Source organism: Gopherus evgoodei, chromosome 1 (genome assembly GCF_007399415.2).
Source record: "Gopherus evgoodei ecotype Sinaloan lineage chromosome 1, rGopEvg1_v1.p, whole genome shotgun sequence".
In the NCBI taxonomy this organism is placed as follows: domain Eukaryota; kingdom Metazoa; phylum Chordata; order Testudines; family Testudinidae; genus Gopherus; species Gopherus evgoodei.
The window spans coordinates 44,020,995-44,044,566 of NC_044322.1; the positions used below are offsets into that span (position 1 = coordinate 44,020,995).

Genomic DNA, 23,572 nt, shown 5'->3' on the forward strand with positions numbered 1-23,572 from the left:
CAGGACCTGCAACCTTCCTTAACTGCTTTTTTATTGAAAATAAAGTTACTACTATGTGTTACAAGAATTGTGTTCTTTATTTAAAATCAGATCCTTTCATCAATCAAGCATCAAGCTTGTTGTTACAATACTGTGCTTGAAATTTCATAACTCAGCGTTCTATGGGGGACGGAGCGAGGGAGGTTTGGAGGAAGGGGGAGGGAGGTTTGAAAGAAGAAAGTGCATCACAGTAGACAGAACAAGAATTCTCATGGACCAGGGTACGGTATGGCTGCTTTCTTTGTTTTCCCTTTATTACCCATATCCCCAATTGTCAAATCCTGATGCTGATAACTAGCTTCCGTGCAGCTTTCCAAAGCTGCTTGCTTCAGTTCATTACCAAACTACAGTCACACTTCCTTAATAGCATGACCTGAGAGTAAAAATAGGCAAAGGTGCCATGGGAGAAGTTTGGATCATTAGAGGAGGGAAAAAACAGGACACAAAGGGCTTTTCAATCTAATGAAAGCCTTCTGGTTGGAGTGTCCGCAGCAGTGGAGGGGGCTGGTGTAGAGAGCCTTCCCCCACGCGTTCTTACACGCCTGGTTCTGGAAGGTGTGGGACAGGGTGAGTACTGAGGGAGGTTATACACGGGCTGTAGGGGCATTCTGAAACCACGGAGCTCTTGCAGCATATCACGGAGGATGTCAGTCTGATCACGAAGAAGATCCAGAGTTGCTGCTCGCCAGCGCTGATCTTCCTGCCACCTGACATCATTTTTGGCGTCCCTCCTGTCTTCGCGTTGACTGGCAGCCTCCCTGTACTTTGCGACCAATTGCTTCCAGTCTCCCTGCTGAGCTCTCTCTGTACGGGTCACTGCCATAATTTCGGTGAACATGTCCTCACGCGTCCTCCTTTTCCTCAATCTTCTTATGATACCCCCCCCCACGTGGATGAGAAGCGAGAGGGAGGCTGGAGAAATGTGCAGCTGTGTGTGGGGGGGTGGGGTTTGGAAAGAGTGATAAAAGAATCATGAGACACATTTCACACAACCATTCATACAGTCTTTCTCCTCACTGACCTGTGCCTGTTACCGAACCTTGAACATTTTACTTTACCACAAGGTCACCTTAGGATTCCTTTAATACTTATTGCTTGTGGCTGAGGACAGAGAGTTCTGCTCAGACGCAGGTCAGGGAAGCACACAGACCTTGTCCGGAGAAAATGGGAAGTTAATAATGGCTAGTAATCCCTGTAGTAGATTGTACTGGTAATCAAGCTACTGTCCTTCCCTGCTTTGCTCTCGCGTTCCCCGAACAAGCAGGTCTCCTTGCCTGCGGTTTGCTGGGTGGTTCGTGGAACGGGAGAGCAAACCGCGGCGAGGCTGCTCTCCTTCCCTGCTTTGCTCTCGCATTCCCCGAACAAGCAGGTCTCCTTGCCTGCGGTTTGCTGGTTGGTTCGGGGAACCGGAGAGCAAACCGCGGCGAGGCTGCTCTCCTTCCCTGCTTTGCTCTCGCATTCCCCGAACAAGCAGGTCTCCTTGCCTGTGGTTTGCTGGGTGGTTCGTGGAACGGGAGAGCAAACCGCGGCAAGGCTGCTCTCCTTCCCTGCTTTGCTCTCGCATTCCCCGAACAAGCAGGTCTCCTTGCCTGCGGTTTGCTGGGTGGTTCGTGGAACGGGAGAGCAAACCGCGGCAAGGCTGCTCTCCTTCCCTGCTTTGCTCTCGCATTCCCCGAACAAGCAGGTCTCCTTGCCTGCGGTTTGCTGGTTGGTTCGGGGAACCGGAGAGCAAACCGCGGCGAGGCTGCTCTCCTTCCCTGCTTTGCTCTCGCATTCCACCAAAAAAGCAGGTCTCCTTGCCTGCGGTTTGCTGGGTGGTTCGTGGAACGGGAGAGCAAACCGCGGCGAGGCTGCTCTCCTTCCCTGCTTTGCTCTCGCATTCCCCGAACAAGCAGGATGGAGACTTTTCTAAAAACCACCTCATGGGTCAGTGTTTTAGGAAAGGTAAGAAAAATTACACTCACCAGAGGACGGTCCCTCAGCTTCATTTTCTGGAGTAATGCCTTGAGATGGCTGGCAGGGAACCTCAGTAAGGGTGAGGAAAAGATCCTGGCTGTTTGGGGGGATAAAATGCTCTGTGCTCTCTGCTGGAGCCCCCTCCTCTTGGTCCTCATCATCCTGATCATCGCCATCAAATAAATCTTCCGTAGTTGCAGGAATCACGACGCCCACCTCTGAATCAACAGACAAGGGGGGGTTCGTCGTTGCGCTGTTCCCCAATATTGCGTTAAGCTCGTCGTAGAACCGGCATGTTTTGGGGGCAGAGCCTGACCTGCCCTTTGCTGCTTTGGTCTTCTGATACGCCTGTCTGAGCTCTTTCACTTTCACTCGGCACTGTAACGAGTCCCTGGTATGTCCCCTCTCCCGCATGGCATTAGAAATTTTTTCAAAGGTTTTCTCATTTCTTCTGCTCGAGCGCAGTTCTGAAAGCACCGACTCTTCTCCCCATACAGCTATCAGATCCTGTAACTCCTGTGTGCTCCATGCTGGAGCTCTTTTCCTATTTTCAGGAGACTGCATTGTTCTCTCTGCTGCTGAGAGCTCCACGCTGTGCAAGCAGGAAATGGAATTTCAAAGTTCCCGGGGCTTTTCCTGTTTACCTGGCCAGCAGAAGAGTACCTTTACCTGTGTAGAGCGGCCACTAGAGCACTGTGGGATACGTCCCGGAGGCCATTAACTTCGATGGCCGTCCACACTATCATAAAATCGATTTTAAAAAATCGATTTTGGGGTTACTCCTCTCGTTTTGATGGAGTTCCAAAATCGATTTTAGGGACCCTTAAAATCGATTTTATGCACTCTGTAGTGTGGACGGTTACAGCTTAAAATCGATTTAAAGCTCTTAAAATCGATTTAAAGCTCTAGTCTGGACCTGGCCATAGACATTAGGGTCCCAAATCCTGAACCCATGTGCAGCAGCACCACACTGGGCTGGATGCTTGAGAACTCTCCTTGACCTTGAAGGAAGGGTCAAGAGTTGTACTAAAGTGCAGATTTATGGGTCATGTTTTATGTTCTTGAAGGCCAATAACCAGTCTGGAGGTTACATACCAGTGTACATGATGGGCGCTGAGTATTTTTTTACTTTTCTAATTGCTGCTGCTGGTTTCTGGAAGCAGTGGGGGCCCCACCAGGCTGACTCTAGCTCAGATGAAGTAGCAAATTGTTTTCCATGTTCTGGTCCATCTGGGAAGATGTAGGGACGCCTCTGACTTGCACAGACAATCCTGAAATGGAATTTAGAATCTGCATGTTATGCTTTTGGATACACAAAGGAGTGATATATGCACATTCTGTCCTTTTTACGTGAGAAAACAGCAGAAAGGTGCTGGAATAAGAGCCATTGTAATGCACTCACTCAACCCACCCTTAGGCAAACAACTTTAAATGTTCTTATTTATTCATCCTGCCTTCAGAAACAAAAACATTCTAAGAACAGAAACAAATGAAATAATCCCAGCACACTATATTCTCTTCTAATCAGTATTGTGTATCATTTATATTAAATAGTAATCTCTTGTTCTGTTCCTTTTAGCTGCACTACTATGATTCCATTAAAGCAGTGATTTCTACCTCCAACCATGAACCTACAGCTTTAGTAATAGGTAACCATTTTACTCCTATTAAGGCCTCTAGGAATTTATTTCAACTTAATGTTTCTCTGATTTACACACAGTTCCCTCTCCATGTCTGCTGCAGTCTTACCTGTGGTATAGTGCTGATCACGTTGTTGTCACCTGGTTGGCTTTATTTCTAGTAGTGCCACTATATGTAAGATTGTAACTGGTGATGGGAGAGCCTCAGAGTTTTTCAGTCCTCTGATTTAGTTCTGCTAAGTATCCTATTATTAGGAGGCTAGAATGACCTTCCATAGGGGAAGGGGTAGCTCAGTGGTTTGACCAGTGGCCTGCTACACCCAGAGTGGTGAGTTCAATCCATGAGGGGGCCATTTGGGGTAAAAATCTGTCTGGGGATTGGTCCTGCTTTGAGCAGGGGATTGGACTAGATGACCTCCTGAGGTCCCTTCCAACCCTGATATTCTATGATTCTATATTGTGCTCTCAGGGCCAGTTGAGTCAGAAGGGGGGGCAATTTTTAAATGCCATCTGGGGCTGTGCAGGAGACACACCAATCAGTGCATGTCCCTGCTGTCTTGGCCCCAATCCCTGACCAGCCCCACACAGTTTGGGAACTGAACCAGTTGGCCATGGGCCTTCTGGCAGAAGGAGAGTCACAAGCAGATTTTGCTGCTATGTCCCCTGACAAGGGCCTGCATCAAGCCCAGTATGTTTGTCCAAACTATCCAGTTCTCTTGTTTCCATCACAATTATGTGGCTATTAGTGGAAACCTTACAAGAATAGGCTTTCTCCTGAGACTGCCAACAATTTCATTCCTGTTCCAGGTGGAAATACCATGAGAGTAGCTTTTGCATGGTGTTTTATACACACTAATGTAGTGATAAAAACCTCTGTAATCTACTTTATAAAAGCCAGTTGCTTGGGCCAGGTTTACAACCCATCTCCTATTTCTCTGAAATATTTTCTAGTCCTTCTGATATTTTTATCAGTATTCATTCAAGAACATTGCTCAGTAGATAATTTGTACCCTTTCTGTGCAGGCTGTCATGCTGTCTGGAGTGGCTCACCGCCATGAGTGGCTATCTCAGGGCAGACTGTCAAAAGCAGGGCAGACACCCCAAACTGGTGGTATGTTCTATAAATAGATTTCACCACACAGTAACAAATATGAACTCCTGGATCACTGTAACTGTCTTACCATGGAGTCACAGACAGCCCCTTAGACTCTCCAGTCTATCGTACCATCCAGACAAGCTAGACTTAGTGATAAATTAGACCAAAAATCACAAAATATTCTGGTTGCTTCCAGTCCCAAGAAACCAGTCACTTACCCCAGATCAATTGGTACCTAGATCTTACGCCAAGGACAATGCCTGTAGCCAATCCTGTAATAAACTATATAAAAGTTTAACTAGGAAAAAGAAATGAGAGTTAATTACAGGTTAAAATAAGCAAACGTATGCACACAAATGATTTACCATCTATGATTCTTAAACATGACAGAGATGTGGTAATATGTCAATGCAGAATGTAGAATGTTATTTTATTTAAAGTGAATTGAGTGATACTGTATTATACCACCATGACTATTGGGAGACATTTCCTGATGCTGAAAGTTATTAGTACCTAATCTGCGGGAGGTGGTCGGAACCAAGATGTCTAGGACATTTTCAAATTTATCAGCTGTTTAGGTGAGTATGTTCTTTTTAGGGTGTATTGTTGGCGCTACTAATGTTGAGCAGCAGATGAAAAAAATAAAGGACCGTGGGAAAGATTCAAAAGCAAGAAAAGCACAGGTGATACCTAGAATCCCTCCAAAGAGAGCTGAGGGAGATCAGACTGTGTTTCAAGTCTACAAAGGAGTAAAAACATTTGCATTCTGTAAAAAGAGCAACCTCATAGTGACAGGTGGAATGGATCGAATCATCCGTATGTGGAACCCTTACATGTCTGGGTAAGAGACAGTTACAGTACTCATTGAAATAGGGCTTTGTAATCACATAGTAAGAATTACTTATCATTAATATCTAGTGTATTGCCTTGTTAATAAGGATCAGCTAAGTGCATTGAGGAGACAATCACAAATGTCCTGGAAATATATGTGAGTTTAGAGAATGGCTCTGCTGCACTGTTGATAATATCAATACACGCACATGCGTGCAGGAAAATAATTCCCATAAGTTTAAATATTTTATATAAATATAAACATTCCTGGACTATCCTCCATTTTTTATCTAATATCGGTTTGAGGTTTTGCTTGTGTCTAAGACCTCAGTCCTATGATGATCTCTGTCCACACAGAGCTCATTGTATAACTGAGGCCTAGGAATCCATTTGGCAGCATTAACATCTCATTAAAAACTGAACTCTGCAAGCAGATGCTATTGTTTCATTTACATCACTCCAAGTGCCTGATATTAGAAGACCACTCTGTTTATGTGGGGTTTTTTGGTGAGAAAACACAAAATACAGTTCCCACCAAACATACAAGTAGTCGCAGATTTCAGCCCATTTATTTTTACTTTGTTTTATAAGAAAATCAATTTGAAATTGCTTAATATTGACCTGTTCTTATTAAATTTCAGCCAGCCAACAGGCATGCTCAGAAGCCACACAGCACCAGTCTGTTACCTCTCCATATCTGCAGAAGATGCAAAAATATTTTCCATGTCCATGGACAACACCATTAAGGTCTCACTATGTACAGCAAGTGTCCAATATCCTACTCCAGTTCTCTATTTTGTATTCGTGGAAATAAATATAAATATATTCAGTCTAATAAACACGAACACGTACATAATAGTACAGCATAGAAATGTAGGGCCTGATCTAATTTTGAATGAAGTCAATAGAAAAGACTCCAACCGAAATTGGAGTTGGATCTGGCCCTTGAATAGATCAACGTAGAGAGCAACTCCAGCAAGTACTCCTATGAGTCAATAGTTTCTTAGGTTTTCAGTTGTACTAAATGCATTTGTGCTAAATGTTTCATAAATCATGATAAAACTTTTAACAGGTATCTAGTACTCTGAACTTTTTAAAGTGTTGTTCTACTTTAGAAAGTGACTTTGTGTTTTCTTTTTTAATTTAGGGATCTTGCTTCTATTGTATCAAGTATCAGAGGGTAGCCGTGTTAGTCTGGATCTGTAAAAGCAGCAAAGAATCCTGTGGCACCTTATAGACTAACAGACGTTTTGGAGCATGAGCTTTCGTGGGTGAATACCCACTTCCTCAGATGCATGCATTCATCCACGAAAGCTCATGCTCCAAAACGTCTGTTAGTCTATAAGGTGCCACAGGATTCTTTGCTGCTTCTATTGTAATTTCTCTAGGATATGCATTTCTGTTTCTTCATTTTCTGAAACCTCCTAACCAGGCATATATTACATGCATTGCGTATGTATTACATGTGTGTGTATTACACACAAAAAAACAACAAAAACAACCACCCTACATTAAAATAATATTATTAAGGTTGGAAATGCTAGAATTAAGGTTTCCTCATGCAACCTTAATTAGGACTCTTCTGCACGGGCAGACTATTTTAAATACACATACTATTTTTTCCACAATTCTTTTGCCTCTTTCAGTGCACAGAATGGATAGTGCTCACTTAATGAGAAGCTATCAGATATTCTGCTTTCTTCTTGTTCAACGTGTGACCTCATTAATTCTGGCATTTTCCTTACTTTTGAGTGCTTGACTTTGCAATCTTTTAATGTGGATTTTTATGTGTAATTTCTTAGTTTTTCAAAAAGCTAACTGAAAAAAACCTGAAACTCTGTCACATGAAATCATACTGACATTTGCATGGGTCATCAGTAGAGGTGGAACCTGATCCACCACACAGACCTCTACCATTTGAGCTAACAGGACAACTGGTAGGAGTAGTAGGTTGTCATTGTCTGTGTAGACAAGCACTACAGGAGAATGAGACACTGAGCCAGTGTGTGACCCACTCAGGGATCTTGGGCTCCATTGAGGCTTTGATGGGGAGTGTACTCTAGTGATACAGACTCTTCTGTGCATTCCCCTGAAGTGTGACCCCTTCTTCCCCATCTCCTTCAACTTATCCCAGTCCTTTCTCTTCCACACCCCAGGTTTCTCATCCCTTTCCAAGTCCCATCCTCCTAGCACAGCCAGTCCCAGTCTCCACGGCTAGATGTCTCATCCCACCCCACAAGTCTCCTTGCCTAGCAAGTCCTAGTCTCACTCCTCTGCACTACCTGTCACCATCTCCCTCCCCTCCCCTGGCCCAGCAACATTTCATCCCCAGTCTTTGTGACAAGCCAGTCCCCCCACTCCTGGATCTCTCCAGTTCCAGTTTCTATAATCCCCAGCTCCATGTCACATTCTACTCCTCCCAAACCCCAGTAGGTTAATCTTTTGTCCCCTCTGTATCTGAATCAGGCAGCTTCCTTGTCCACACTGCCTGGGCCCAGCAGGGTGGCACAGTCTCCCTGCTCTTAGTGTAGGTGCTCAGACCCAGCATGGCCCACAGCAGCCAAGAGCTGCAATTGCAGGGAAAGTCTTGCTTAGTCCTGGGCTGGCGCATGCCCAGGGTGGATGGAATCTTCAGGGAGACTAGCTGCTAAAATTAATCTCTGCTTAGCATGTGCAAACTGTGATTTTTTTTTTAAAAGAAGGCTTATAACTTAACCAAATTTGGCAGACTTTCACGGGGATGGCAAAAAGCACATCCCTGACACAAAAGCCCAGGCCCCTTGCTAAAGCTAAAGCATACTTTCTCCTAAGTAAGGAGGAGCTAGAGCTTTCCAAAGACAAGTTTGATAGATTTTTTTTTTTAACATGACTAAAGCACATTTTTTCTTACCCTTGTTCTCAGAAACTGCTGAACCATTTTGGCTGAAATTTTCCAAAAGTATTTAGCTTAATGTAGACACTCAGAATGGAAAACTTCAGCTCAAGTAGTTAAAATTTGCTAAAATAAGCAAATAAAAAAGAAAACAGGGTCTTATAATGAAAGTGTTGAGCAACCTTAATAATAGGCAGCGCTACCAATACTGCCTATAGTAATAATATTAGGCTTTGCACTTTTTCCAATGTATGACTTCAGTATTAAGTTTAGGTTTCTGACTGCTATATTAGCGAGCACTATTATAGTGTTATTTTTAATTACCTATTTAATTTCCAGAAGCATGTCTTTAGAACTGTACTCTGCACTTTATAATCAGACATTTTGTGGGGTTTTTGTGGGTCTTCTGTGTTTCCAGAGGATTCCGCTGTTTTTCTCCAAGTTTGTATTTAGTTTGAACCAAGTATGTATACATCCATTGTGAGCACCTTTTCTCTTCGATTAACTTAATTGCCCTTAATTAAAAATTTTATTTGGAATTTGTAAAAACACAACACAAAGGTTGACTTGTTTTATAAATGTAAATTATTGTTCATCATTTTCCATTATACCATAAGTGCCAAATTCGTCCTTAGTATATATCCATTGAAGTCAGTGGACATACACCGAAGATTAATTTAGATATAGGGCTAAATTCATCTCTGGTATATTTCCACTGACTTCACTGGGTGTAGACTAAGGATGAATTAGGCATCCATGGTATGATGGAAAATCACAAACAGTAGTCTACATTTATATAGCACCTTTCATCTCAGAGCACTTTCACCAAGTAAGGGCTAGAGCGGGGGTGGGCAAACTATGGGCTGTGGGCCAGATCCAGCCCCTCAGGGCTTTGGATTTGGCCAGTGGGATTGTCGCCCCATGTGCCCTGCGCTGCTCCCAGAAGCGGCTGGCACCACATCCCAGTGGCCCCTGGTGTGTGTGGGGGGCAGGGGCAGAGGGCTCCGTGCACTGCCCTCGCCTGTGGGTACCTCCTCCTTCAGCTCCCATTGGCTGGGAATGGGGAATCACAGCCAATGGGAGCTTCAGGGGAAGTACCCACAGGCAAGGGCAGCGCGTGGACCCCAGGGGCCACAGGGGCACTCCGCTGCCATCCCAAAGCCATTCCAGTTAAGCAGTGCCAGGCTGAAGCCCAAACCCCTTCTGCACAACACACCTCAACTCCATGCCTTGAGCCCCCTGCCGCACCCCTCCTGCACTCCAACACCCTGCTCTGAGCCCCTTCCTGCACACTGCACCCCCTCTCACACCTCGCACTCCCTCCCACACGCCAACCCCCTGCCCCAGCCCTGCATGCAATTTCCCCACCCAGATGTGGCCCTTGGACCAAAAAGTTTGCCCACCCCCGGGCTAAAGTCAGTGGAAAGACTCTCAGGACTAGATATATAAAGCTACTTAGATGCCTAATCCAACACTTAGGTGCCACTGATATTCTCACAACCACCACTCAGCTGCTGCCTAACCCTATAGGTGCCTAAGTTTCTACCAGTGAGTATGCACAAAAAGGTGCCTGAGTCCTGATGCTGCACCACAGCTAACTAGCTGCTTAGAGCCCTTGTTTGTGCCTAAGACCAATAGGATTCTCAGACTAGCATGGGTGTGTTGTATATAATACCCAATAGGCTTGTGGTTTGGGCACTCACCTAGGAGGTAGATGACCTGGGTTCATGTCCCTACTCTGCCTGATTCAGATTATGGACTTGCACCTGGGTTTTATGTATTCCAAGGGAGTAACATAACCCCCAGGCTATTGGGTATCCTGGCATTGGTCTCTCTCAATCTCCCCTGTTGAAGCAGTTCCACTTTATATAGCTAATTAATTATTCACTGGAGCAGAGATTTGAATTTGAGTCTCCCACATCTCAGGTGAGTACCCTAGCCTCTGGTCTATAGAGTCAATCTCTTTGGCCCTGTGAGTGAGTAAGTATGGATGGATGTACTTATACAAAGAGGAACAGCTCCAACAGGAGAGAGGGAGAGACCTACCCCAAGGATAATCTCTCTTGTAGCTGTTCCCTTCTGTGGAAAAGTAACACAGCATTTTTAGGGTAAGTAACCTGTTGCTTACTTCCCTTCTCTGATTCTAAAATGCTCAGAGACCCTGGTCTAGCAGCATTGTGTTGGGGATACTGTTGGTCAGGGTCTAACCTTCCAGTGCATGTGCCATGCGCAACTACCTGACCTGCGTGGGAAGGGAAGTATAGCAGTGTAGTTTTAGAATTGCATGAGGACGTGTCAGACAGTAGAGTACAACCCTATTGATTTTTGTTCTGTTTGTGTAACATCTTTTCCTACAGATCTGGGATATTGTGGACCAAACCTGTTTATTTACAGCCTGTTCCAAAACCAGTGGAATCAAGGGAGAGCTCACTGCTTGCCACTACACCCCAGGCAGCAGATCACTTTGTGTTGCTGCAGATACACTTGCACTTCTTCATCTTAGATTAAGGTACATGGCAAGCCCATTTGAGTTTGAGGGTTTGTGAGCCTCTTCAGCTGTTATTCAAAAGTTCAACAGATGGGACGGGAGGTTTGCATGTGTGGGAAACCTAGAGCATCTGAAATATAATTGGAGAAGTTTGCTCACTGTGGGAACAGAGTAGTATAGATCTCTGTCCCCTCCTCGGGTTCCCACTACAACAGCTGCTGGGGATTGGTCCTGCTTTGAGCAGGGGGTTGGACTAGATGACCTCCGGAAGTCCCTTCCAACCCTGATATTCTATGATTCTATGGCAGCAGCACAGGTGGGAATTATTTGCAAAGATTCCCTAGAGTTTGGTCTAGTAGATGCAGGCAGACTAACAATGGGATGAGTGTGGAGACTAAAGGCCTCCCTCTTTCTTCCCACCGCTATCAGTATCTTTAAATTAAAGTCACAGCATCACTTTCCCCCTTTTGGAAGATGTACTGAGGAAATAGCATAGACATGCTTAATGCCGTTGTACTTTCCCCAACTCTTGTACAGTCCGGTTGATATATGGTGCATTGCTTTGGTTTGTTTTCCCATGAGATAGGCCTCCTCCAGAGCCCCACTTGATCGTATCTCATAAGGAGCCAGTTCTGTGCTGCAAATACAACAAAGAGTTCAGGGACGTGGTGAGCTGCTCAGAGGGATCTGTAAGTGAAAACAATACCACATAAAGGCAATGTAGTTGCTGACATGACTCAATGTGTCTGTCTAATCTATTGTAATCTGTGTATTTTTAACACACCCATTACTAGAGCTGGTCAGAGATTTTCCGGTGAAAAAGCTTCGTCAGAAAATGCTGGTTCTTCAAACCTGAAATATTTCATGAAAGCAAGTCAGGTTTGACAAACTTTCAGTGAATCAACCTGCCTGGACAGGCCAGGGCCAGAAACACCAGGCTTCCAGGATCCATAGCTTCAGAGCTGCTCTGCCCTGCCAGGGCTTCCAGACTCTCTGCCGTAGAGTCAGGAATCTGGAAGTCCTGGGAGACCTCACTCTAGTCAGGACTCAGAATCTAGGTTCCAAGCTGCACAACGTGCTGCTTAGAAATCCTGGGGGCTCACAGGGCTTCTAGGCTCACTGTGCAAAGCTGGGACCCGAGAGGCCCTGGGACAGAAGTGGGGGAACCAGCTGAACCAGGAGTCTGGAAGCCCTGGGGTCCTGGGACACATGCCAGGGTTACCCTGGAGCCACAGACCTCAAAGTCTGGGCAGCTGCTGCCTGCAATTGGTATTCTTGTCAATCTCACTGTTGCTGTTAGCAGTGGTGAAACTCACAGCAGCAGTGATGCTGACCACAATGTCAATTGCAGTTAACTGCTAGCCTGGAGAGCATATTTTGTTTTGGAAATGTAATGTGTCAGAATCAGGTTGTTTTTTTCTCCAGGATTTCTGGTTCATTGGAAACATCAAAAATTCTGGATTCATGGACATTTGGAATTAAATCAAGTTTAAAATGTTGCAATTTCTCGTGAACCAGAAAGCCCAAGTTTTGAGCAGATCTACCCATTACCAGTGTAGCTAACTGCCAGTCTGTGAAATATTTTAAAGGCAATAAATCAAGTTATGTCATCTACAGTGACATCTTCAGAAGAACTTCACATATTTTTGAGAAGAGGCATATGTAACTTAGGGGCTTGTCTTTACATACAGTGCTGCAGCTGCACCACTGTAGCCCTTTAGTGAAGATGTTACTATGCCAACAAGAGAGATTCTCCCATTGGTGTAGTTAATCCATCTCCCTGAGAGGCAGTAGCTACCCCAAGGGTTAGGTCAGTATAACTGTGTTGCTCTAGGGTGTGGATTTTTCACACCTTTGAGTGATGTAGTTATAGCGATATAAGTTTATAGTATAGACTGGGGTCTTAGATTCCACTCCAGCCCAATATGTGTCTTTCTAGAGTCGGTGTTTCTTTTTTCTCTCTCAAACACTGAGCCCTGGTCTACACTTACATCAACGACAGATTTCGTCAACCCAACTCTGTAAGCATCTACACTAAGATGTAGCTCCCGCCAATGTAACTCACCCATTACACCGACTTAATACTCCACCTCCACGAGAAACGTAGTGCTTAGGTCGATACGGTTAGGTCAACACAGTGTCAGTGTAGCTTACATTGACTGTTGCTGCCTTCCTGAAGCCATCGTATAGCGCCCCACACAGACAGCTAATCAGTGCAAGTGCTCCTGATGAGGATATGCACTGCTAACACAAGGAGCATAGCGTGGACATGCAAAAGTGATGTAATTAGTGCTGTTGCTGTAGATCAACGTGATTTAGGCCATCTTAATTTTGTCCTATGTAAATCTAGATACTGATTAAAATGATGGTAATACAAGCAGTCATGTTGACCAGTGCTATGTATGTTTCTTCTTGCATCTGTGCCGATCCAAGATAAGTAGATACTTGACAGCCATCACCTTGGTATCTAAGCACCCTCCAAGGCTCATTTTGAGACATTGAAGATCTCAGTAAAGGAGATCAAATAACAGGCTCTCCTGCTGCCTGCAGCTGCACCATTCAGCTAAAAAAAAAGGCAGTTGAGAAAGGCTGTGCAGAGGAGGCAAAATGGAAAAATCCTGCTACTTTTCAGACACTCCTTCAATCGCTATTTGTTTGCTTGTCTTTTAAAAGGTGGTTAAAGTGTGGGATTTTGAAACAGGAAAGCATTTATTTGAGTTTAGTGATGCTCATGGAGGTGCTGCAATAACCTGTTTGACCTTTGATGTCAGTGGAAGAAGGTATGTTTCTTTTTATGTTTATTTGAAGATATATATAAAATTGTTGGCACATGTGGGAAATATACTGAATTTTAATCCCATTTTAGGTTAATTACAGGAGGAAGAGATGGATGCTTGAAAATATGGAATTACAACAATGGACATTGTTTGAATACTTTGAAAAGGGGTAAACAACATGTTGGAAAATATTTGAAAGACTAGAAAAATATGATTTAAAGTATTGAAAAGAATAAATGTTTGGTTTATTTTTCCCTACAGAAGACAAATGTGCTGAAGTCTGTGACTGCACCTACGTGGAGGTGAACAGAAGCAGGTCAGATCTTTCACAGCTTGGTATGAACCTTGTCCTAGGGCTAGGGAGTGATATATTTTGTGGGAATTTATACTGCAAGTGCTACCTGTTTTCTGTAGAAAGTGATTCCTTCCCTGGATGCTGGCTGGTGAGTCTTGCTCACATGCTCAGGGTTTAGCTGATCACCATATTTGGGGTCGGGAAGGAATTTTCCTCCAGGGCAGATTGGCAGAGGCCCTGGAGGTTTTTCGCCTTCCTCTGCAGCGTGGGGCACGGGTCCCTTGCTGGAGGATTCTCTGCACCTTGAGGTCTTTAAACCACAATTTGAGGACTTCAATAACTCAGACATAGGTTAGGGGTTTGTTGCAGGAGTGGGTGGGTGAGATTCTGTGGCCTGCGTTGTGCAGGAGGTCAGACTAGATGATCATAATGGTCCCTTCTGACCTAGAGTCTATGAGTCTTTGTGACATTACTGGAGCATTGGTCACACCAGTGCCACAAAAAGAACTACAACCTCTGAAAATTTAAACACAGTGCAAATAAACAGACTTGTACAAAGCAGGTTACATTCTTTGACGAGCGCCTATAGAGCCTTTAATAGAGCACTGGCCTGTAAGTGCGGAGGCAGCCAGCACATCTGTTGATGGGGCATGGCACAGGGGTTGTTGTCACCAGACAAAGCCCATGAGGAAAGGGGTCAGCTGACTAAGCAGCATGTGACTGTATGCTGGAGATTACATAATGGAATGCCCCTGGCTCAGTCTGGAGAAGATGAGGGTTTACCTAAGACCCTGAGGGAAGTCACTTCATGGGAATCTGGCAGGAGGCCCATCGAGGATAGCCAGGAAAGGCAACTCAAGGAGGAGGTTGTGTCCTGTCTCTTCCCTGCTTGCTCAAAGCTTCAGAGACCTCTAGTGGTTGGGACCAAGTGTTCTGAGATACTTTGCTCTTGTTTTGAATCCTCTAGTGATGGTAAAGCCAGCCCAGAAGAAAAGGGTATGACCCAAACTGAAGTTTTGGCTTTATTTTACCTTCCCTGGCTAGTGAAGCTGCTTGCTGGCTTACAGACCCCTAGTTCTCTGAGACAGATGCTGTTGCTCTGCTACTCAGTACACAGTGCTCCCACGTTGTTATCATTTGTGTTACAATAGCATGTAGAAGCCAGGACCCCAGTTGTGTTAGCCACTGTAGAAACATAATGAAAAACACAATATTGTCCTAATAGGTGCTATCATTCCATGAAGGCAGTTCTCAGTGGATTATTTCATTAATTTTGGCAAGCTGTGTGTAACTTTCCCATTTCCTTGATGTTTAAAACAGTAATATTTAAAAACCATCTCTCTTTTAAGAAATTACTAGTATATAAAATCAAACAGAAGAACACTGAACACTTTATTAAATCTTCTTGTAGGTATATCATAGCTGTTGGATGGGATAGAAGAATAAGCATGTATTTTGTAAGTGAAATATATATATCTAAAATGACTTGGTATAAATATAAATTTATTATTATTTTAAAATGAACCCTTGAATTTTGTGTTTATTGCTTCTCATTAGAAGTGAAAAGGGGGAAAAATCTGTTTATAGTCACTGATGTATTAACCGTTTCTGTTTTGGGCTAAGACTAAAAATGTTGTCCAACACTCAACCCCCTCCACTTAAAGGTAGGACATGTAAAACTTAATCTCACTCTCTGTAGGTTGCCTAAGGTTCTGTGTCCAGTAAACAAACAAAATTTCAAGGACATGATCCTGCAGAGACATAACATGAGTAACTTATTGCACTGAGGGTGAAGTCCTAGTCCCATTGACTTCAGTGGCAAAACACTGACTGACTTCACCGGGGTCAGGATTTCACCCTGAGAGTAGTACCATTGAATTCCACGTGGCCACTCAGAACATGAAGTTGTGCTCACATGTAAATCTTTGCAGGATCATGGCCTGGACATTTTGTCTATTTTCTGAATTCAGTATCTAAGGCAACCTGCAGGAGCAAGTAAATGCAAAATTACATTTGACAGTCATCAGTGAGCCATCCAGTTGCCCATCATTAAACACATGGCCAAATCAAAGAGCCTTTAGCAAGCAGTACTGTTACATATACTGCTATTAATATGCAATGCATGTTTATTATAATATTTTAGCCAGATTTTAATTAAAATTTAACTTAAATATATATTGGAAACATGCTGTTCTCAAACCTTTTGATTTGTTACCTATTGTTTCTAGCAATATGAAGGGCCTTGTCTGTTCACTTTTGTGTCAGTGGGAATTACTTGCGTTTTAAAGCCATTTGTCTTTTGCACATGTGAGTTAAACTTCTTTTGAGCTGTACGTACATACCTAGTAGAAGAACAAATCCCTGTTGACTGAGGAAATGCTGAAAATACACCAATTTCTCTTTTATCTATGTTGTTTGGAACAGGACTCTGCAGACAACCTTCATCACTTTCAGAAACCTCAGCCCTATTGGCAGGATGATATAGTAAGAATCCGTCTTGATTCTGTATTACAAATAAAGTTATTTAAAAAAAATAAGTCAGATGTTATTTGACACAAAGCTGGATAAATAATTGAACATAGGATTGAACACAGACAGTTAGACTTTAGTAATGAGCAGTTATTTGAATTCTTACCAACATATAATTCTAGATAGATAACTTTCACACCTGAGTTTTGAGCAGATTATAGAGGAAAAAGGTAAGCATCATACAGGTTGGAAAGGAGGAGGAAAAGGACATGTAGTAGTTGAGGCATGAAATGATCGAGGTCTGAACAGGGGCTTTTTTTGTTGGGAATGGAGAAGAATAGCTAATTTTGCAGAAGTTTTGGAATGAAAACCAGCAGAATTAGATGGCTACTTCAGTGTGAAGAGGAGAGAGGAGTCAAAAACTGACATCACGGCTGTGAGACTAGGAGGATGGTGGGGCTGTGGACATATAATGCAGAGGGAGAGAGAGAGAGAGAAGAAGGTGATCCTGGAGGAAAGACGATGAGTTCGTTTTTTGACTGGTTGAGTATCTTGATGCTTCAATGAGACATCCAGCAGAAGATGTCAGAGAGACAGACACAGTCTGAACTGAGGATGGGGGGAGATCTGTGAGTCACCAGCAGAGAGAGAGAGGGTGGTAATAATTAAAGCTGCGTGAGTTGTAGACCCTGATGGGATGGGATGAGGAGAAGCATCTGCAAATGAGATGTATGGTCCAAAAGACATGAATCTCAGTTGTTTTAAATTTCTCACCTGATACTATGTAGGAGATTAGGCTGGAAAGATGACATAGGTTCTTGTGTGTGAGCAGCAGGAGCAAGGAGTCTGTGCCTAGGTGCCTGGGTCCATTTCTCTTGCTGAACAAAGGGAAAGGAACAGCAGTGTTTCTTTTATGTCCTCTTTTTTCATTTAGAGCTGTGGCCACAAGGAGGATATTCTGTGTATTGCTCAGTGTCCACCTACTCTTCTTGCCACCTCCAGTTATGATGGTGAAATTATCATTTGGAATATGATCTCAGGACACATATACCGCAAACTTCACACATCTTTTCCCGCTCACTGTGCTGGCACAGAAGGTAAGTACTGACTAGGGAAACTACAGGGACACAATTCCTAAGCACTTTCCAGCTTAACCCTTCATTCAAAATCTTTTTTGGAGAGATATGGATCTTGCATGTTTCTGCAAACTGTACTGTTAGGAGGACACTTAATAAATTCAGAAGAACAGGAAGACAGCATGGTAACTGTACAGCATATAAAATTATTGAATGTAGGGCAAGGGAACAGTGCCATACCATTGTCTTAGTTAAAGCTGTTATCTCTAATGTAATGAGCAAATCAAATAGTTTGTAGTAAATATCAAGGACAAAGGATGAAGTTGATTATATTTGTTTTCTTGGTGTGTTTGGGGGGTTATATATACACATATACATGAATAATTATTTGTATTACAGTAGTGCCTGCCTAAAGGCTCCAATTGAGACATAGTGCTGTGTGTGAGAAACAGGCCCTGCCTTGAATAGCTTATGTTCTAAATAGACAACCCAAAGGAAGGCTTATTATGCTCATTTTATAGCTGGGGAAACTGAGGCATAGAGCAACTAAATATCTTGCCCAAGGTCAGGCAGGGAGTTTGTGGCAGAGCAGAGAATTGAACCCAGACCTTCAGAGTCCATCTAGTGCCTTAGCTGCAAGGCCATCTCTTTCTTTAAGCATTATAACTGAATGAACAATTGTCCTTTGGTTACATGCTTAAGAGTATAAAAGTATTTACAAGTTCCTTCTTCTGGTTCCTCAGACCATGCTCTGTCTCCTCAGCGCTGCAGAGCAGTAAAGGGGATGGAAAGCTGCTCTAATAGGGCATCTGGAGATTCCCTTGGCTTGGTGGAATTCCTGACTGGCGTAACTCAGAAGTTCACAAACTTCACTTCACTGTGACTCCCTTCTGACAACCAAAGTTATTATATGGCCCCAGGAGGGGGTACTGAAGCCTGAGCCCACCCAAGCCCCACTGCCCCCGGTGGAGGGGAGGGGGGCAAAGGCAAAGCCCAAGCTCCATTGCTCCACCATTTCAGGCCGAAGCCCAAGGGTTTCAGACCTAGGCAGGAGGCCTGTAACTTGAGCCTGGGCACCCAGAGATGAAGCCCTTAGGCTTTGGCTTCGGCCCTGAGTGGTGGGGCTTGGGCTTTGACTTTAGCCCTGAACCCCAGCAAGTCTAAGCCAGCCCTGGAGACCCCATTAAAACAGGGTTGCAACCCACTTAGGGGTCCCAACTCACAGTTTGAGAACTGCTGGCATAACTTATATCTGGTCTTCCTCAGTGCAAGAGGTGCATTGGGAGGTATGGTTACCATGCCTTTCATTCCAGTGGTCCTGAGTGGCCTGCTGGCCCCTAGCAGGCTATTACCGGTCAGAGTCAGACGTCCTTTCAGCAGTTCCGTGGGACCTGACTATGGAACTGGTGCTGAGAAGCAGCTCCACATCACTTTCTGCCCCATCTTGACTGTCCTTGGGATCGGTCAGGCTGGCACTAAGCTCCCCTATGCTGGAGTCTAGGGCACATGTATCCTTTAGTCCCTTGGTAACAAGGTCAGAATTTGGCCCCAAATTGGCCTGGCCTGTGGAAATGACCCACCTTCCCCATCAGGTTCAGTCCTGGGTACATAAGAATGGTACAGAACCATTTTCTGTCATGGCTCTTTATCTAGGTTCTTGTACCATACACATCACTGGTGTCCTGCCTTAGCATGTTACATGCTCTGCAATACTATATATTAACTTCCTAAGGTACACATATATTAATACAGCACTGATAAGGCACATTTCCAAATGCCTTCACTCTGAAGAAATGCAAATGTGCTGTTATACACTTACAGACGTTTTCTTATTGTGTACTAAAATTCTGAGCATTCCTAGAAGTAGAAAATATTTTGAAAAATTTTCCATAGTAATTATAAAGGAATTGCTGTTGAAAAAAAACGGCATTCTTGTCAAAAACATAATTTGTACTTTCTTCCTTTCACCATCTCATCACTAGCATCCAGATATTTTGTTCTAAGGTTGCGTTAACTGAAAAACTACTAACACAAGGAGGGGTGGAACATTTTAGCTGTTAAAAGAAATCTACGTAACAATTGCTTTAATTTATCATAATTAAAAATTGCGCAACATATTTTATTATTAATAAAATATTTATTATCCTTTTATTTGTTTGTACTGTGGTGGTACATCAGAGCCCTCGTCATGGACCAGGAATTCATTGTGCTAGGCATTGTACAAACACTGAACAAAAAGATGTTCCCTGCCTGAACCAAAGAGATTACAGTCTACGTAAATTTCACTCAGAATGCCCACAGTCTCTGACGACAGACAGTGGCTGTCATTGCACATGGTAAAAACTAGAGCTGGGTGGAGAACAGAAATTCCAGTTCATGGAGGATTTTGAGATTTCTAAATTTTGTGTTCATTCTGAATCGGAACAAAACCTGAAAATTAAATGCTCCAGGAAAGAAAATTTCAATTAACAAAATTCTTTTCAAATTTATCCAAATATTTTGTTTCAACAAAATCAAAACAATTTATTTCAGTGTTGATTTTTGACTTTATTATATTATATTTTATAATGTGCAATACAGAATTTTAAAAAATTCAAAATGGAAAGTCATTTTAAAAGGAAAGATCAAAATGTTTTGTTCAGAAAAAGTTGAAATGTCTTTTTTGAACTATTTCCCCCCTTTCTCTGAAATTTCATGAAAAACAACATGATTTTGCAAAGCATTTTTATTTAAACTGAACTGTGTTTTTCCCAAGGAAAACTGTTCTGTTGAAGTTTTCCCAACCAGCTTCAGTAAAAATCACCAGTGCTGATATATTTATCATCAACACTTAGAGAGGTTTAGTATGTCTTAAAAGCAAGTATAGATGATAAATAATGAGTTGTGCATTATGCCTACTTAGAGAGAGCGCTGTCGGAATTTAATTGTTATAATCTAAATATGATGGAAAATAATACCCTGATCTCTGGAAAACCTGCTGTTACAATATAATTCTATTTTATCCTTCACTAGAGGACAATTAAGTTGTTTCAAGATTTAAGCAGGCTTAGAATGAACAAATCAATCTTGTTCTTCTTTTTCTTTCCCAAGCTGTAGACACAAGTATTACTCAACTCGTATTTCTGAGGACTCGCGCAGTGAAATTTGAATCAACAGCAGCCTCTCTTATTTCCAATGGGCCTCAAGGTAGGAGTTAATAACACTAGCGTTTATTACAATATGTTGCATCTCTAAGAAACAGGATTTTTTAAAAATAATTCATGCTACTAAACTGGTTTTAAAAACTCCAGACGATTATGGTTTTTCCAGAAAAAGAGCATTAAACAATCTTTACCTTCTATGGGACCATAAGTAATTTCCACCTTTAATCAAACTCAGTTCCCACAACACCTTGCACTCTGGAAACCAACTTCCAGCCAAGAAGAAATGAGCAGCTTTCCCTTCAGAGCCCATCAACAGCTCATTCCTTAAATCTGCATAATCTTTCTAAGGCTACATCTACAGTATGAGTGGGAGGTGTGATTCCCCTGCTTGCATACACATATTCACACTAGCTTGATGAGAGTTAGTGCAAGCAGAAATAGTGGTGTGGGTGTCCACAGAGCATGGGCAGTGGCAGCAGGGTTTAGCCACACCAGGTATGGGCTTATATTCAGCACAGCTAAACTGTTTCCACTGCTGCTGCCCCTGCTACTGCAGCTACTTTACTATTTGCACTTGCACTAGTTCTCATCCAAGCTAGTGCGAATATGTGTATGCAAGCATGGGAATCGCACTCCCAGCACGCACTCTAGAGTCTAGGCATAGCCTAAGATACAGCCTTTCCTATCCATCCATACAGCTAAAACTCTCATCAAGGTTCTCAGCATCTTGTCTCAATTAAAGCAACATCCTTCTCTCTGGCTTTGACAAGTGCAATCTTGCCCTGCTCAGATCCATTCAAAATGCTGCTTCAGAGGTAATTTCCTAGCTCGTTGCTGTGATCAAGTCACTCCTCTTTGCTTTCCTCAACTAGCCACCGCTTCTCTATTGCATGAAACAATCTGCTTGCATTCACTTCCAAGGCCCTTCACAGCCTGTCCCCACATTGCCTGTCACCTCTCATTTACTGCTGAGATATCAGCTCCCACCTCTGATTAGCCCATGGGAGAACTTCCATTGCCCACTTGCTGAATTTTCAAATAATCACCTTTGTGCTTTCCTCATGGTGCCCCTCACACTTAGAAGTTCCCTATAAACATCTGCAAAGCTACGTCCTCCAAAACCCTTTGTCATGATGCCTACAAAAATGTTGACAACGATTAGGCCACTGATGTGCTGAGACCACAGCCTATCATGTTGACCAATATTGTCTTATTGTTTCCTTGTACTCCTCTGTCTGTATCCGTCTCTTGTCCCTTGTCATATTGTGAGCTCTTTGGGGCAGGAGCTGGGTATCTGTTGTGTGTTTGACAGTGCTTAGCACAATGGGATCTTGGTACTTGACTTAGGCTCCTGAGTGCTACGATAATACAAATAATTAAAAGAGGTTACTCACCTTTGTAACTGTTGTTCTTCGAGATGTGTTGCTCATATCCATTCCAATTAGGTGTGTGCGCACCGCGTGCACGTTCGTCTGAGACTTTTTACCCTAGCAACACTCGGTGGGCCAACAGGTCGCATCCCTGGAGTGGCGCCGGTATGGCGCCTGATATATACCCCTGCTGGCCCGCCCGTTCCTCAGTTCCTTCTTGCCGGGTACTCCGACAGTGGGGAAGGAGGGCGGGTTTGGAATGGATATGAGCAACACATCTCGAAGAACAACAGTTACAAAGGTGAGTAACTGTCTTTTCTTCTTCGAGTGCTTGCTCATATCCATTCCAGTTAGGTGATTCCCAAGCCTTACCTAGGCGGTGGGGTCGGAGCGAGACGTTGCGGAATGTAAAACCGCTGCACTGAAGGCGGCATCGTCTCTAGCCTGCTGGATCAGTGCATAGTGTGATGCAAAGGTGTGTACGGAAGACCAGGTGGCCGCGTGGCAGATTTCCTGTATGGGGACATGGGCCAAAAACGCGACAGATGAAGCTTGAGCCTGGGTAGAATGGGCGGTAAGAGGACCCGTCGGAACATGGGCCAAGTCGTAACATGTCCAAATGCAGGATGTCACCCAGGATGCAATACGCTGGGAGGAGATTGCCATGCCCTTCATGCGTTCCGCCACTGCCACAAACAATTGAGGTGAACGGTGGAAGAGTTTGGTCCTCTCAATGTAGAAGGCGAGAGCCCTTCGGACATCTAAAGAATGGAGCTGTTGCTCCCACCTCGAGGAATGCAGCTTTGGGCAAAAAACTGGCAGGAAGATGTCCTGGTTAACACGAAAGGCAGAGACAACCTTAGGGAGGAACGCCGGGTGTTGTCGCAGCTGTACCTTGTCCTTATGGAATACAGTATATGGAGGGTCCGCAGTCAGTGCCCGAAGCTCCAAGACTCGTCTAGCCGAGGTGATAGCGACTAGGAAGGCCACTTTCCAGGACAGGTACAGCAGCGAGCATGTGGCTAAAGGTTCGAAAGGGAGCACCATGAGCCTGGTTAAGACAAGGTTTAGGTCCCAGGTAGGGGTAGGCCGTTTAACCTGAGGGTATAGTCGCTCCAAGTCCTTGAGGAATCTTGACACCATATGGTGGGAAAAAACTGACTTGCCAGCCTCGCCCGGATGGAAGGTGGATATAGCCGCGAGATGTACTCGTAGAGAAGAGATCGCCAATCCCTGCTGCTTGAGAGACCACACGTAGTCCAGAATAGTGGGGACTAATACGGAATGTGGAGAGTGGCCGTGCTGGTTGCACCAGTGGCAGAAGCGCTTCCATTTCGCAAGGTAGGTTGAACGCATGGAAGGCTTCCTGCTGCCCAGCAATACTTGCTGTACTGCTGCGGAACAGCGCAACTCCGATTGGCTTAACCAGCCAGGAGCCATGCAGTCAGATGGAGGGACTGCAGGTCTGGATGGTGCATCCTGCCGAAGTCTTGTGTGATCAGATCTGGCCAAAGAGGCAG

General features: G+C 43.9%; 1 protein-coding gene across 6 annotated transcripts in view; it reads left to right on the forward strand.

Moving 5' to 3' along the window:
- LOC115651744 (WD repeat-containing protein 64-like) overlaps positions 1–23,572 on the forward strand; it is a 99,254-nt gene that overhangs the window by 43,454 nt on the left and 32,228 nt on the right. For all 6 annotated transcript variants that reach the window (XR_004000427.1, XM_030562986.1, XM_030562976.1 and 3 more), the window contains 12 exons: positions 3,575–3,644; positions 5,329–5,572; positions 6,204–6,309; positions 10,792–10,943; positions 11,509–11,611; positions 13,596–13,702; positions 13,789–13,868; positions 13,961–14,015; positions 15,406–15,451; positions 16,419–16,478; positions 17,398–17,560; positions 20,630–20,725. Coding sequence is in view for 5 of the 6 variants with exons in the window: in XM_030562986.1 (XP_030418846.1) it covers positions 3,575–3,644; positions 5,329–5,572; positions 6,204–6,309; positions 10,792–10,943; positions 11,509–11,611; positions 13,596–13,702; positions 13,789–13,868; positions 13,961–14,015; positions 15,406–15,451; positions 16,419–16,478; positions 17,398–17,560; positions 20,630–20,725 (1,282 nt within the window). In the remaining variant the exon portion in view is untranslated. The remainder of the gene's footprint in view (positions 1–3,574; positions 3,645–5,328; positions 5,573–6,203; positions 6,310–10,791; positions 10,944–11,508; positions 11,612–13,595; positions 13,703–13,788; positions 13,869–13,960; positions 14,016–15,405; positions 15,452–16,418; positions 16,479–17,397; positions 17,561–20,629; positions 20,726–23,572) is intronic.